The sequence below is a fragment of the Phocoena phocoena genome, chromosome 1 (assembly GCF_963924675.1).
Source record: "Phocoena phocoena chromosome 1, mPhoPho1.1, whole genome shotgun sequence".
NCBI lineage: Eukaryota > Metazoa > Chordata > Mammalia > Artiodactyla > Phocoenidae > Phocoena > Phocoena phocoena.
This window is the reverse complement of record NC_089219.1, coordinates 147421852-147434891: the sequence shown is the minus strand read 5'-3', so window position 1 is coordinate 147434891 and position 13040 is coordinate 147421852. Positions and strand designations below refer to the sequence as shown.

Sequence of the window (13040 nt, the reverse complement as noted above, 5' to 3'; positions counted from 1 at the left end):
AACAGAAGTGTCTGGTGTACACTGTGATGGGAGACAGATGGGGGGCTGTGGGACAGGTGGGATAAGGTCATGGCAGGAGGAGGTGTGATAGGAGGAGGGTTCTCCCTGGGAGAACAAGTAAGATTCTGTCCTCTAGTGTCATGTTTATGGTTTAATGTTTTTATTTCTGTTTCTCTTCCTAGAAACTCTCAGCGTGGGCCACGGGACCCTTTGTCACAAGGAGCAATGCTGCCCCGATGGGAACTGTCTTTTTACCTGTTTGCTTCCCTAGGCTTCCACTTCTATTCTTTCTACGAAGTTTACAAATTCTCCAGAGGTAAGGCGCCAACTTTTCTAAACTTGTATCAAGAAAGAAAGATGGAGGAGGGAGTGCTCAGAGGTGGAAGATTCAGAAAGGTAGCCTCATGGGCTCAGGGTGACTTGAGCCCTGCTTTGTTTTCCTCCTGTCTTGGACGGTTTGAATCAATGACCTGAGTCGTGGAGTTTTCCACCTTAATCCTGGATCTTTTAGGAGATCCTGTGGCTGGTCTTCTGTAATAAGAAGGTTTGATTCAATGGCTACTGAAGGCCATGGAGATGATTTGCATTCATAATTAGCAGTAATCTCTTTAACTTCTCTCTCGCCATTACTCCCCTCAGACACATGGAGGCCCGGACTGTTTACTCTTCTTGTTCTGCTGTCCACAGTGCACATGTTGAAGAGGACTCATTACCAAGTCCTCATGCCAGCCCATGGGAAGGGGCATGGGAACCCTCCTTTCCTTTAAGGGCAGCTTGGAATAAACATTGCCCTGTCACTTCTGCTCACACCAGTTGGCCAGCACTGAGTTCCCTGGCCACAGCTGGAAGGCTGGGAAATCTTGTCGTTAACTTGGTGGCCGTGTGCTACATACAACTTCCCATACTGGGGAAGAATGGAAGAAAGAATTTTGGAGGGTCCATGAGTGATATCTTCCGTAGTCAGGGACAGTTTTCTAGGGGTGATGGTGAGCCTTGTTTTAAGGAAGAACAGAAGTCAGCCAAGTAGAGAAAGGGGCAGAGGCTCTGTGGACAGAGATGTGTTTGTAGGCAAATGGACCAGCATGTGAAATGCCTTTGGGGTGTGAGAAAACACAGCATGACCTGGGAACCCCAAACCACTTAGGAGGGCTGGAGTGTAGTGCGTGGAGGGAGAGTGGTAAGAGTTGAGCTTAGATCAAAGAGCGAGATAGATTGTGAATCACATTGTGTATTCATTTGGCCGAGGAGTCTGGACTTTATCTTGAAGGCAGGGGAGTTTGCTGAAAGTAATTGTGGTCACTTAAAATGGCAAAGGTAGGTTTTGGGAAGCACAGTTGACAGTGCTGTGCCCCAGCAGCTGCCTCGCTGTGGATCACTGGGATTGATTTGCGTCACTGGGATCAGCTTTGCCCGCATTCTACATATGTCCCACTCAAAGCCATGGGAGAGACTGACCATCTAAAGTAGATGAAGGGGGCTTCCCTGGTGGCGCAGTGGTTGGGAGTCTTCCTGCCGATGCAGGGGACATGAGTTCGTGCCCTGGTCAGGGAAGATCCCACATGCCACGGTATGGCTGGGCCCATGAGCCATGGCCGCTGAGCCTGTGCGTCCGGAGCCTGTGCTCTGCAATGGGAGAGGCCACAACAGTGAGAGGCCCGCGTACCGCAAAAAAAAAAAAAAAAAAAAAAAAAAAAAAATAAAGTAGATGAAGACTGTTTGGTCAAGGCTGTTCAAGTAGCTGCATTCCCTGGCTGGAGCCTCTGAGCTCTCAGGGCCCATGTGCAAGGAACTCACCTAGTCTTTGTCAGGCACCATGTTAGGTACTTTATGTACCCTGTCTCATTCTGTCTTTAGAGCAGCCCTGTGAGATGGTGTGTTACTTAGAAGATAGGCTTGGCTGCAGAAACATAGCCTCCAGAATAACTGTGGTCAGGGCTGGTATGGTGTCTGGATAGCATCCATGACCCTGGCTCCTATTATGTTCCTCTGCCATCCTTGGCATATGGTTCCACCTCATGACGTGAGGTGGCTGCTCCAACTCCAGCTGCCGTGTTCGCTTTTTTCCCAGCAGGAAGCATGCAAGGGAAGGGGGAGGGTAGACCCTCTCTTTTTTTAGAGCATAACCTTGAAAGTTGCTTATATCGTATTCTTTCATGTGCTGTTCGTTAGAACCTAGTCCGTGGCCATATCAACTATGAGGGAAACTGGTAAATGTAATCTTTGGTTGGGAGGCCATCTTTTTCCCAGCTAAACCAAAGGGTTTTATTATAGAGGAAGAAAGAAAGAATGGGTGTTAGCAGTTAATCATCAGTCTTTTCCATAAAATGGGTGCGATTTTTGTCCATTGTTACCTAACAAACCATCCTGAAGCTTTGTGATTTAAAACAACTACCGCCATTTATTATCTCTCACTGTTCTGCGAGGTTCTTTTCCTTTTAAATGGACTGTTTTTTTAAGAGCAGTTTTAGGTTCACAGCAGTATTGAGCAGGAAATACAAAGAGCTTCTATGCACTCAGTGCCCCCTTGCAAGCACAGCCTCCCTGACTATAGCATCCTGCGCCAGAGTTGATACAGTTTGTTACAATTGACAAACCTGTATTGATTTATCATTATCATCCAAAGTCCACAGTTTATAGTAGGATGCATTCTTGGTGGTGTTCATTCTGTGAGTTTTGAGAAGTATAAATAACATGTACCCATCATAGTATCATCCAGAGTAGTTTCACTGCCCTAAAAATCCTTTGTGCTCTGTCTGTTCATCCCTTCCTCCCCTTTAACCACTGGCAACCCCTTATCTTTTTACCATCTCCATAGTTTTACCTATTTCAGTTTCTAAAAAAAATTTTTTTTTTTTTTTGGCGGCACTGCGCAGCCTGTGGGATCCTAGTTCCCTGACCAAGGATCGAACCTGGGCCCCCTGCAGTGGAAGTGCAGAGTCCTAACCACTGGACCACCAGGGAATTCCCAGTTTTATCTATTTCAAAGTATCATATAGTTGGAATCATACAGTATGTAGCCTTTTCACATTAGTTCCTTTCACTTAATATGCATTTAAGGTTCCTCCATGACTTTTCATGGCTTGGTGGCTTACTTCTTTTTAGTGATGAACAGTATTCCGTTGTCTGAATGTACCACAGTTTATTCATTCACTTACTTAAAGGCATCTTGGTTGTCTCCGAGTTTTGGCAATTATGAATAAAGCTGCTATAAACATCCATGTGAAGGTTTTTGTAAGGACATAAGTTCTCAGCTCTTTTGGGTAAATACCAAGGAGCAATGGCTGAATTGTATGTTAAGAGTATGTTTATTTTTATAAACAGCTTTCTTCCAAAGAGTTGCCAGTTTTCTTCCAAAGAGGCTGTATCATTTTGCACTCCCGCCAGCAATGGGTTCCTGTTGCTCCACATCCTTGTCAGCATTTGGTGTTGTCAGTGTTTTAGATTTTGGCCATTCTAATAGGTGTGTAGTGGTATCTTGTTATTGTTTTAATTTGCATTTCCCTGATGTATATTGTGGAGCATATTTTCATATGTTTATTTGCCATCTACATGCTTTGATGAACTGTCAGGTGAGGACTTCTGCCCATTTTAAAATCAGATTGTTCATTTTCTCACTGTTGATTTTCAACAGTTTTTGGTATCTTTTAGATAATAATCCTTTATAAGATATGTTTTTGCAAATATTTTCTCCCAATCTGTGGCTGGTCTTCTCATTCCCTTTACAGTGTCTTTCATGGAGCAAAACTTTTTAATTTTAACACAGGCAGCTTATCAATTTTTTCTTTCATGGATTATGCCTTTGGTGTTGTATCTAAGAAGTCATTGCCACGTCCGAGGTCATCTAGATTTTCTCTGATGTTATCTTCCAGGAATTTTATAGTTTAGCATTTTACATTGAGATCTATGATGTCCATTTGTGAGGGGTGTAGAGTCTGTGTCTGGATTCATTTTTTTTTGCATGCGGATGTCCATTTGTTTCAGCACCTTTTGTTGAAGAGGCTCTCTTTGCTCCACTCTATTACCTTTGCTTGTTTGTCAGAGATTGGGTGTGTATATTTATGTGGGTCTATTTCTGGGCTGTCTATTCTGTTGCACGGATCTCTTTGTCTGTTCTTTTACCCATACCACACCGTCTTGCATACCATAGCTTTTTAGTAAGTCTTGAAGTTGGATAGTACTGGTTGTCTGACTTTGTTTTTCTCCTTCAATATTGTGTTGTCTGTTCTGGGTCTTTTGCCTCTCCTTGTTTTTCTCCTTCAATATTGTGTTGTCTGTTCTGGGTCTTTTGCCTCTCCATATAAACTCTAGAATCAGTTTGTTGATATATACAAAATAACTTGCTGGGATTTTGATTTGGGTTGCATTGAATATATAGATCAAGTATGGAAGAAATGATATCTTGACAATATTGAGTCTTTCCATGAGCATGGAATATATCTCCATTTATTTAGTTCTTCTTTGATTTCTTTAATCAGAGTTTTGTTGTTTTCCTCATATATAACATGCATATTTTGTTAGATTTATACCTAAATATTTCATTTTGGGGGGTGCTGTTGTTTTTAATTTCAAATTCTACTTGTTCATTGCTGATATATATATTTGTTTATTTATTTTTTGGCTGTGTTGGGTCTTCATTGCTGCATGCAGGCTTTCTCTAGTTGCAGCAAGTGGGGGCTACTCTTCGTTGTGGTGTGCGGGCTTCTCATTGTGGCGGCTTTTCTTGTTGCAGAGCATGGGCTCTAGGTGCGCAGGCTTCAGTAGTTGTAGCACATGGGCTCAGTAGTTGTGGCTGGTGGGCTGTAGAGCACAGGCTCAGTAGTTGTGGCACACGGGCTTAGTTGCTCCGTGGTATGTGGGATGTTCCTGGACCAGGGCTCGAACCCATGTCCCCTGCATTGGCAGGCAGATTCTTAACCACTGTGCCATCAGGGAAGCCCCATTGCTGATATATAGTAAAGCGACTGACCTTTATATATTAACCTTGTTTCCTGCAACCTTGCCATAATTGCTTATTAATTCCAGGAGTTATTAATAATTAATAATTAATTAAATTATAATATTAATAATTAATTAAAACCTCCAGTACAGTGTTGAGAAGGAGTGATGAGAGGGAACATCCTTACCTTTTTCCTGATCTGAGCAGGAAAGCTTCTAGTTACTCACCATTAAGGATGATGTTAGCTGTAGGTTTTTGTGGGTGTTCTTTACTCAGTTGAGGAGGGTCCTCTCTATTTCTAGCTTACTGGGAGTTTTGAATCATAAATGGGTGTTGGATTTTTTCAAATACTTTTTGTGCATCTACTGATATGATCATGTAATTCTTCTTTAGCCTGTTGTTTTGATGGATTACATTGATCGAGTTTCATGTTCTGTGAGACTTTGTTTTTAATAAATCTGGATTGGACTTAGCTGGGCAGTTCTTCTGCTTTGTGTGTTGTTGCTGGGTTGCAATTATCTGGTGGCTCAGCTAGGCTGAAACGTCCAAGATGGCTGACTCACATGACTGGTTATCAGCCAAGAGCTCAGCTGGAGGCTGTCAACTGGAATGCTGTGGCTCTCTGTATGTGGTTCTCCACATGGCTTTGAAGAAGGAGTATTGCATGTGTGTAAAACCAGAAGCTGCAGATCTCTTAAAGCCCAATCTGGGAAGTTGAGTAGGTCACTTCTGCCTCACTTATTGGTCAAAGCAAATCATAGGGCCAGTCCAGATTCAAGGGGAGGAAGGACTATGGCTTTTTATGGCTGGAGCAGTGCACATAGACACGGAGACAAGGAATTGATGGTGACCATCTTTGGAGTCTCTCTACCACAATGGGTGTTATACTTCTTTACCCAGATGGGGATACTGAGGTTGAAAAATATAACTTGTCCAAGGCCACACATCTAATAAATAATGGAACAGGTTTGTCCAACTCTAGACCCAATATTTTATTCTATTCTGCCACTCGTATTTATTGATAATTTAATTTCCTAAAGCAGCTTGCTTTATAGGAGAAGCTCTTTTATCCATTATACTGTAAAAGTTCAAACCTTAAAATTTTATCCCACTGGAACAAAATTTTTCCTTCTTATGTGGTGAAAGCTACTGGGATGGAGGTGGGAGGGGATCCTTCTGTGGAGAATACAGAACTTTTCTGCATCTCAGTTGATCCAGCGGCTGTCATCCTGTTTGATTTATTACTGACCACACCCTAGCCTGGAGCTTCTTTTATCCTTCAGGCTTTTTCTCTCAATATCATTACCAAAGTGGCCACTCCCAAGAAGTGTCTTATTTCTCTATTCCTTTTTCCATTCAGCTCATGGAAGCCAGATCCCCCTGCCTTGCCAAAGTGTGTTTAACGCAATGTTGAGTTTTTTTGACTCCACGTCTTACTATCTAATTCAGGAAAAAGTGCCACATAACCCAATTATGGAAGTAGATCCACTGGGAAAACTGTCTCTTCTGTGAACTTTTTTGGGTGTTTGTTTCTGGAGCAAATATAGGGCCTAGAACATACTAGAGGCTCAGAACTTATTTGTTAAGTGGAATGCCACGGGTGGGCACTTACACGGCTGCTTTCTCTGGGCACAGAGCAGGCATCTCATTCACTGCTGTCTTCCCCATCAGCAGTAGCAGGGTGGTCTGACCATTAGGGACAGCAGACTGATTATAACAGCCCTAGGCACAAGGGATCTCTTAGTAAACCCACAGCAAGGACTGAACAGAACAGCCCTTCTTCCACTCAGCTCTTCCAAGAGTCTACATAGAGTGTGTCAAAGTCATATGGAAATGCTTGGGGGTGGGGGGGGGGTGGTGGTAGTGGTGATCTTCTATGCTTGGTGACCTCTCCCCTGGTATTCTGCAGTATTGTGGCTAATCCAAACCTGGTACATTGTTTGTGTCTTATGGTTTAGAACATGTAGAAATACTTTTATGTCTCTCTGATTGCACTTAATTTGAGGAAAGATACAATGTGTCATGCAGTAACCTTGAAAGAATTAATGCCTCTGCCTAAAAGAGGGCTATGTGGGCTTCCCTGGTGGCGCAGTTGTTGAGAGTCCGCCTGCCGATGCAGGGGACGCGGGTTCGTGCCCCGGTCCGGGAAGATCCCACATGCTGTGGAGCGGCTGGGCCCGTGAGCCATGGCCGCTGGGCCTGTGCGTCCGGAGCCTGTGCTCCGCAATGGGAGAGGCCACAACAGTGAGAGGCCCACATACTGCAAAAAAAAAAAAAAAAAAAAAAAAAGAGGGCTATGTATTTTTGTCGTTCATATCAGCTTAATGCAGTTCTTGGAATGAAAACAGTTGAATTCTCATCAGTGAAAACCATTGGTGATAGGAGGTCACCTGGAGAAGCATCTGGAAAGGGAAGTCATGGCCTACTGTTTCAGCTTACTATTGATTTATATTCAAAATTTCTTTCTTCTTGTACCTATTTCGACATTTTGTAGCTTTCTAGCGATCTATGCATTTTATGGAGGTTTTCAACTTAATTAGTATATTGTGGTTTGTAATACTTACCTTAGAAAAAATTTGTTGTTTCTCTAGTTGGCCTTTCTCTCATTGTATACTTTGTTATTTACATCTTCTCCTTCACTCCCTCCATCCTTTTTTTCCCTTTGATCAGTTGTGCTAGAGATCTTATTAATCTTTTCAGCTTTGTTAGATATCTCAATTGTTTCTTTTTGTTCTCCAATTCATTGATTTCTGCCCTTATCTGATTATTCCCTTCCTTATTGTTTCTTTGGGTTTGCTCTGTTCCTTCATTCCAACTTCATGAGTTGAATGCTTAGCTCATTTATTTTGTGAGGAATCTATTTGTACTGTTTTATTGTACCTGATTGTTTTTCTCAGAAGGATTTCCGGAAGAGGAAGTATAGAGTCAAACTACATGAATGTTTTTAAGGTTCTTGGTAGATATACCTAGACTGTTCTCCAGGAAGGCTGTGCCAATTAACACGTTTTCTATTGGAGAATGTCCATCTTACTGTAGTCTCAGTAAGTTTAATCTTTATTCTTCAATCCACCTCATATGTATTTGGTATATTGATAAGAAGTATGAAGAGTTAAATTACTTTTTTTCCCAAATAGGTAACCAAACACTATTTAATAAGTCTTTCTTTATTGAATTATAATGCAGTCTTGATCATGTACTAAATTATTATATCTACTAAATTCTTTTATGGATATGCACACATGCATACACACACAGTATGGGGGCTGTCTTTTCTGTTTCATTGATTTCTCAATTAATTCTTAACATCAGTACTGTGCTGTTTTAATTATTTTTGCTTTTTAAATGTCTGAATATCTGGTGGGGTAAGTTACCACTCCTTGTTCTCTATTTCCATTCTTTTCTTAGCTATTCTTACTGGTTTATTCTTCGAGATACGTTTGAAATTGGCAGGTTCCAAAAAAATCTCATTAGGGTTTTAATCAGAATTACAGTAAGCCTAGAAATTAATTTGTAAATAAATGACAATCTTATAATATTGCATCCAGGAGTATGGTATTTTTTTCTCAAGGTTTCTGTTACTTCCCTTAAAAAAAGTTCATGGTTGTCTAGGCCCTGTTAAAATTCCTAAAATTATTTATAAGTCTTTTTCTTCGTTTTATAATTGGGATACTTTCCAATTATATTTTCTATAATTTCTAGCTGATTATTTCTGGTCTATAGTAAAGTTGTTTATTTTGGTTTCTCTATTTTATGTTCCAAAAATTATTGAATTCTCTTAGGGTTCCACTGGCTTTTATCATTTGATTCTCCTGGTTTTTGTACTTAGATAATATCCACACATAATGATAATGGTTTTGCTTCATCTATTATTACTTAGCCAGGACTTCTAGAACAATATACTAGTTGGAAAAGAATGCTGTCCTTATTTTGTTATCCCTAACTTTAATGGGAAGCCGTATATTTTTACCATTAGTGAAACGCTGAATAAGCTTTTCTTTGGAAAAAAAACATGTTAAGGAATATGTCTAGCTCCCTTTTACTAAAATTTAATTTTAGTTGAATTTTATCCATTTTTAAAAGTATCTATTCAGATGATTACATAGTTTTCCTTTCTCAACCTATTGATATTGTAATCATATTTCCAATATAGTTCATATGGTTTCCTACAACAAACCTACTGTGACTATGCTATTTTTAAATACACTGCTTGTTTCTGTGTTTAAAAAAATATTAATAATTTCTAAGTGAGATTAACTGGCCTATAGTTTTATTGTTTCATCCTCAGGTTTTAGTATCAGCATTCTGTTAAGTTTTTGAAATGAATGGGGAAGCTCCCCCACTGACTCCGCCAATATTATGGAACTGTTTAAGTAGTATACAAAGTGTCGGCATCAAAGTTTGATATCATTCGCTTGTAAGTTTGTCTAGCCACAGAGTCTCTTTGGAAGTAGACCTATCGAAAACTCTTCAGTATCTTTCGGGATTATTGGTATACGTAGCTTTTCTTCTTAAGTCAGCGTGAGTAATTTATATTTTTCGATTTCATTGAAATTTTCAGATGTATTAATGTACGGTTGTGTGTCATATTCTTAAAATGTTTTGAATTCTACGTGTGTCCCTTGTTTTAGGAAATTTAAAAAGGTTTTGTCTATTTGGTAGGTTGATTCTCTTTTTCGAAGAACACGCTCTTGGATTTATTTATAAATTCTCCCATTTTTCTGTTCGCTGTGATTACTTTCTGATGAACAGCAGCCACCCTAGATCTTTTTGGCTTTACAGAGCCCAGGCTCACCTTTCATGGAGTAGCTATCTTCCTGAAAATTTGCAGTTAGAGACACTTTTATAAAAGGAACTGTGCTTTCCATTGATTTGAGTTTTTATTTCACAGGTATTTTATTTTCATTTCTTTAATCTTCAGTGACAAGCAGTTAATGTTTCTCTAAGTAAACTCTGTGACACCAGAGAGCCCTGATATTTAAGCAGATACGGAGCAAATCATTTGAATTGCCGCCTCCAGTTTCTTTTTTCTTTCTTTTTTTATAGTAGGTGTTCTTAAAGTGAGATGCAAATATAGTTGAGCATATTCATCTTTTGTTTGTTCCTTTACATGCCTTTTCTTATCACTTGTCACTAATCCCAGCTTATGAGAAAAGGATATAGCAGCTCATTTATGGATTAATTCTTTTATGTCGTTCATGCAACATACTAACCTGTCATAGCGGACAGGCTTTGTCAATCTGGAGGTAATTTTTCCCACTTGCTTCTGTGATTAGGAGTTTGGTTGCAAGACGGCTGGTTACTTATCTGGTGGCCCCAGTTCAGGGCAGGGAAACAAAGGCTACCAGTCCTGTGTTTGTACAGGTGGCCTATGCCCTTGGAACCAGGTGAGCTGGCTGCCCGTGGACAGAACCACTAGGGGCCCTTCAGTTAATACAGCTTTGTGAAAGGACCCAAGTGCAGGGGGCAAGGTCTGGACAGCCTGTCTAGATAGCCAGCATTAATTGTGCTGTGGTGCACCTAAGACTCCGAGTGTTCTGTTTGGCAGGGCTTCGTGTTATATTTGATCTTTTTTTTTCCATGTTACCTATGGCCAGGGTCATAGGAAACCGTCAAGTCGCTGCCTTCCTATTGGAATTCCAAGTCTCCTGGCCCACCCCTTCCTCTCAGGCTTGCACTGGTGTTTTCTTCCTAGATTGACACTGATCCTCAAGGGAGGGGCTTGTTGGCTTCCAGAGAGTCTGCTTTCTTAAAGCCTGTGATTAACCTCTCACAATGACTCGGGACCGGGCCCTGGGCTGGGGGGCATTTGAAGGCAACCCTCAGTGTTAGACTCTACAGCGCCTCACCCCTCAGGCCCCCTGCTCCCCCAGCCTTTGCTCTGTGTTGCGTTAAAGCTTATGGCTTTTTCTTTACTGGAGCGTTTCCATCTTAGTCTGGGGCTTCTGGCTCTCCAGGAAGCCCTAAGGATTCCCATGCAAACTGTGTGCCTGGTGGCCTGCCTTGATAGACCCCAGAATTCCTAAGGAGTCGCAGATGAGCAGCTCTTTCAGGGAGATTTGAAGGTCATTTATGTGTATATCGCTTTGCATCCTATTTACATATATGATTTGTTTTTGCTTGGGCTATTTCTAAACCACTTTATTATTCCCTGAGTGGGAACTGGAAGAGAAGAGAGAAGGAGCCCACGTACTTCAAGAATCTCATGGAAAAACCAGCACCTTTTCTACCCTCTTGTGTATGATCACGTACCTGTGCATATTTGAGAGTTGCTTACTATTAAATTCTCTTATCTTTAGAAGCCCATCTTTTCGGCTCCCTTCCCCCACTCTCATTTACTACCACGGTCTGCTATATCCTCCGGCTTCCTAGAGAAATAAAGAATCCATAGGAGCTGATTGGAATTTTTCAAATGCATAGAAACAGCAGGACAGTTGGGCCACGGTTGGGTGTGCATGTACCCGACAGCGGCTTGTATCAGACGAGGGTGTGTGTGTGTGTGTGTGTGTGTGTGTGTGTGTTTTTCCCTCCCCTTCCCGCTAATTACCCCTACCCCACACCAGAATTGATTTCCCATCAAACTGTTGAGGGTGAGAGGGTAGGTAGGTTAGAGGCTTTAAGTGAACGGTTTACCACCACAGCTCATTGGCGAAATGCAAACCCTCTCACTCAGCAAGTGGAATGGGGCTTTGATGTATCCCATTGTTGGGTGGTGGCTGGTGGTGGAGGGCAGGGGAAGAATCAACAGCTGACGTAGTATTGAGGGCTCTTCAGCAGAAACTGCTTAATTTCTCTGCTCTCAGGCAGTTTTGTGGAGCGCTGAATTTGGGGAAGTGGAACCAGGGCACCTAGAAGAAAGGGCTGGCTCTGCCCACAGTCAGGCCCGCGTGGTGCGGAGAAAAGTGCTCAGGTAGAGAAGGCTTCTCTCCATTTGCAGCGTCCTCTTGCTTGAGGGAATGTGAGTTATGATGAAATCTCGTTCTCGCCCAAAGGGTGAGGGTGTGGGGTCCTCACCTAAGCAGGATAATCAGAGAAGTTCTGAGGGTCGTCACCCTTCACGGAAAGATCACCTGCTACAGTTTCTCAGCTTCCGTTCTACCAAATTCTACCAAATTTGGTAGAATTCAACCAAACTTTTGTAGAACTCTACCAAATCCTATAGCAATACACTTCAGCTAATTCAAGACGGTCTGAAGACAGAGATCACCGAAGTATCATGAAAGGATCTAAGTTGTAATTTAAATGTACATCATACAGCATTTGTTTGTGTCAAGAAATCAGAGAAGGGTGATTGGTAGGAATTCTCCAAAAGCTGAGGGAGGGTTTTGGTGTAGAACCATACTGTCCATTGCTATAGCCGCACGTGGCTGATGAGCTCTTGGAATGTGGCCACTTCAAATTGAGATGTGCTGTAAGGATACTGTGTCCATGGAATTTTGAAGAATTAGTAAGAAAAAGGAATGTAAAATAACTCATTAATAATTGTTTAATATTGATTCCATGTTGAAATAATGTTTGGACATATTAGGGTAAATAAAATATTCTAAAATTAATTTCACTTTGAAAAATTATTTTTTTAAAGTGTGGCTACTAGAAACTTTAAAATTATAAATGTGTCTCAGGTAGTATTTCAACTGGACAGCGCCAGACAGGATTTCATCTTAATTCTCATGTCTGCATACGATTCCTTTTTCCCACTAGAGGGAGATGTGTCCTAATTTGGGGGAGTCAGCTGCTTAGATTGTAAACTTCACTGCTTTGGAATGTACCCTTTTAAAAAAGAAGCACTCAAGTTTTTGCTTTGTTTCAATTCTGCATAATTCTGTTGTTTCTGGAGGTTGCACTTTGTAGGAAAGTGAAGCCAAAACAGAGGAGGCAGGAAAGCAGAGAGGTTTCCCCCCTTGTTTTTGTTAGCCTTCAGAGAGACCTGTTACTTTGTTGGATTGTAGTAGCTTGCTGCTTGTTTGTGGGTTGTTCCCTTGGAACTTGAGTCTGTGTACAGCACAGCGCACACACACAGACACGCACACACACACACACACACACACACACACACACAACGTGGCCTGTATGCAGCTGTAACAGAAAGGACCAGGGCAATCACACA

At 41.5% G+C, this 13040-nt stretch overlaps 1 protein-coding gene and 1 non-coding gene across 4 annotated transcripts in view; one reads left to right on the top strand and one right to left on the bottom strand.

Moving 5' to 3' along the window:
• Nucleotides 1–225: 225 nt before the first annotated feature.
• HHAT (hedgehog acyltransferase) overlaps nt 226–13040 on the top strand; it is a 338123-nt gene continuing 325308 nt past the window's right edge. For all 3 annotated transcript variants that reach the window (XM_065881461.1, XM_065881452.1, XM_065881444.1), the window contains exon 1: nt 226–316. In XM_065881461.1, the coding sequence (XP_065737533.1) occupies nt 226–316 (91 nt within the window). The remainder of the gene's footprint in view (nt 317–13040) is intronic.
• On the bottom strand, nt 2889–2961 carry TRNAG-UCC (transfer RNA glycine (anticodon UCC)). The gene has a single exon. It is a non-coding gene; the product is annotated as a tRNA-Gly (tRNA).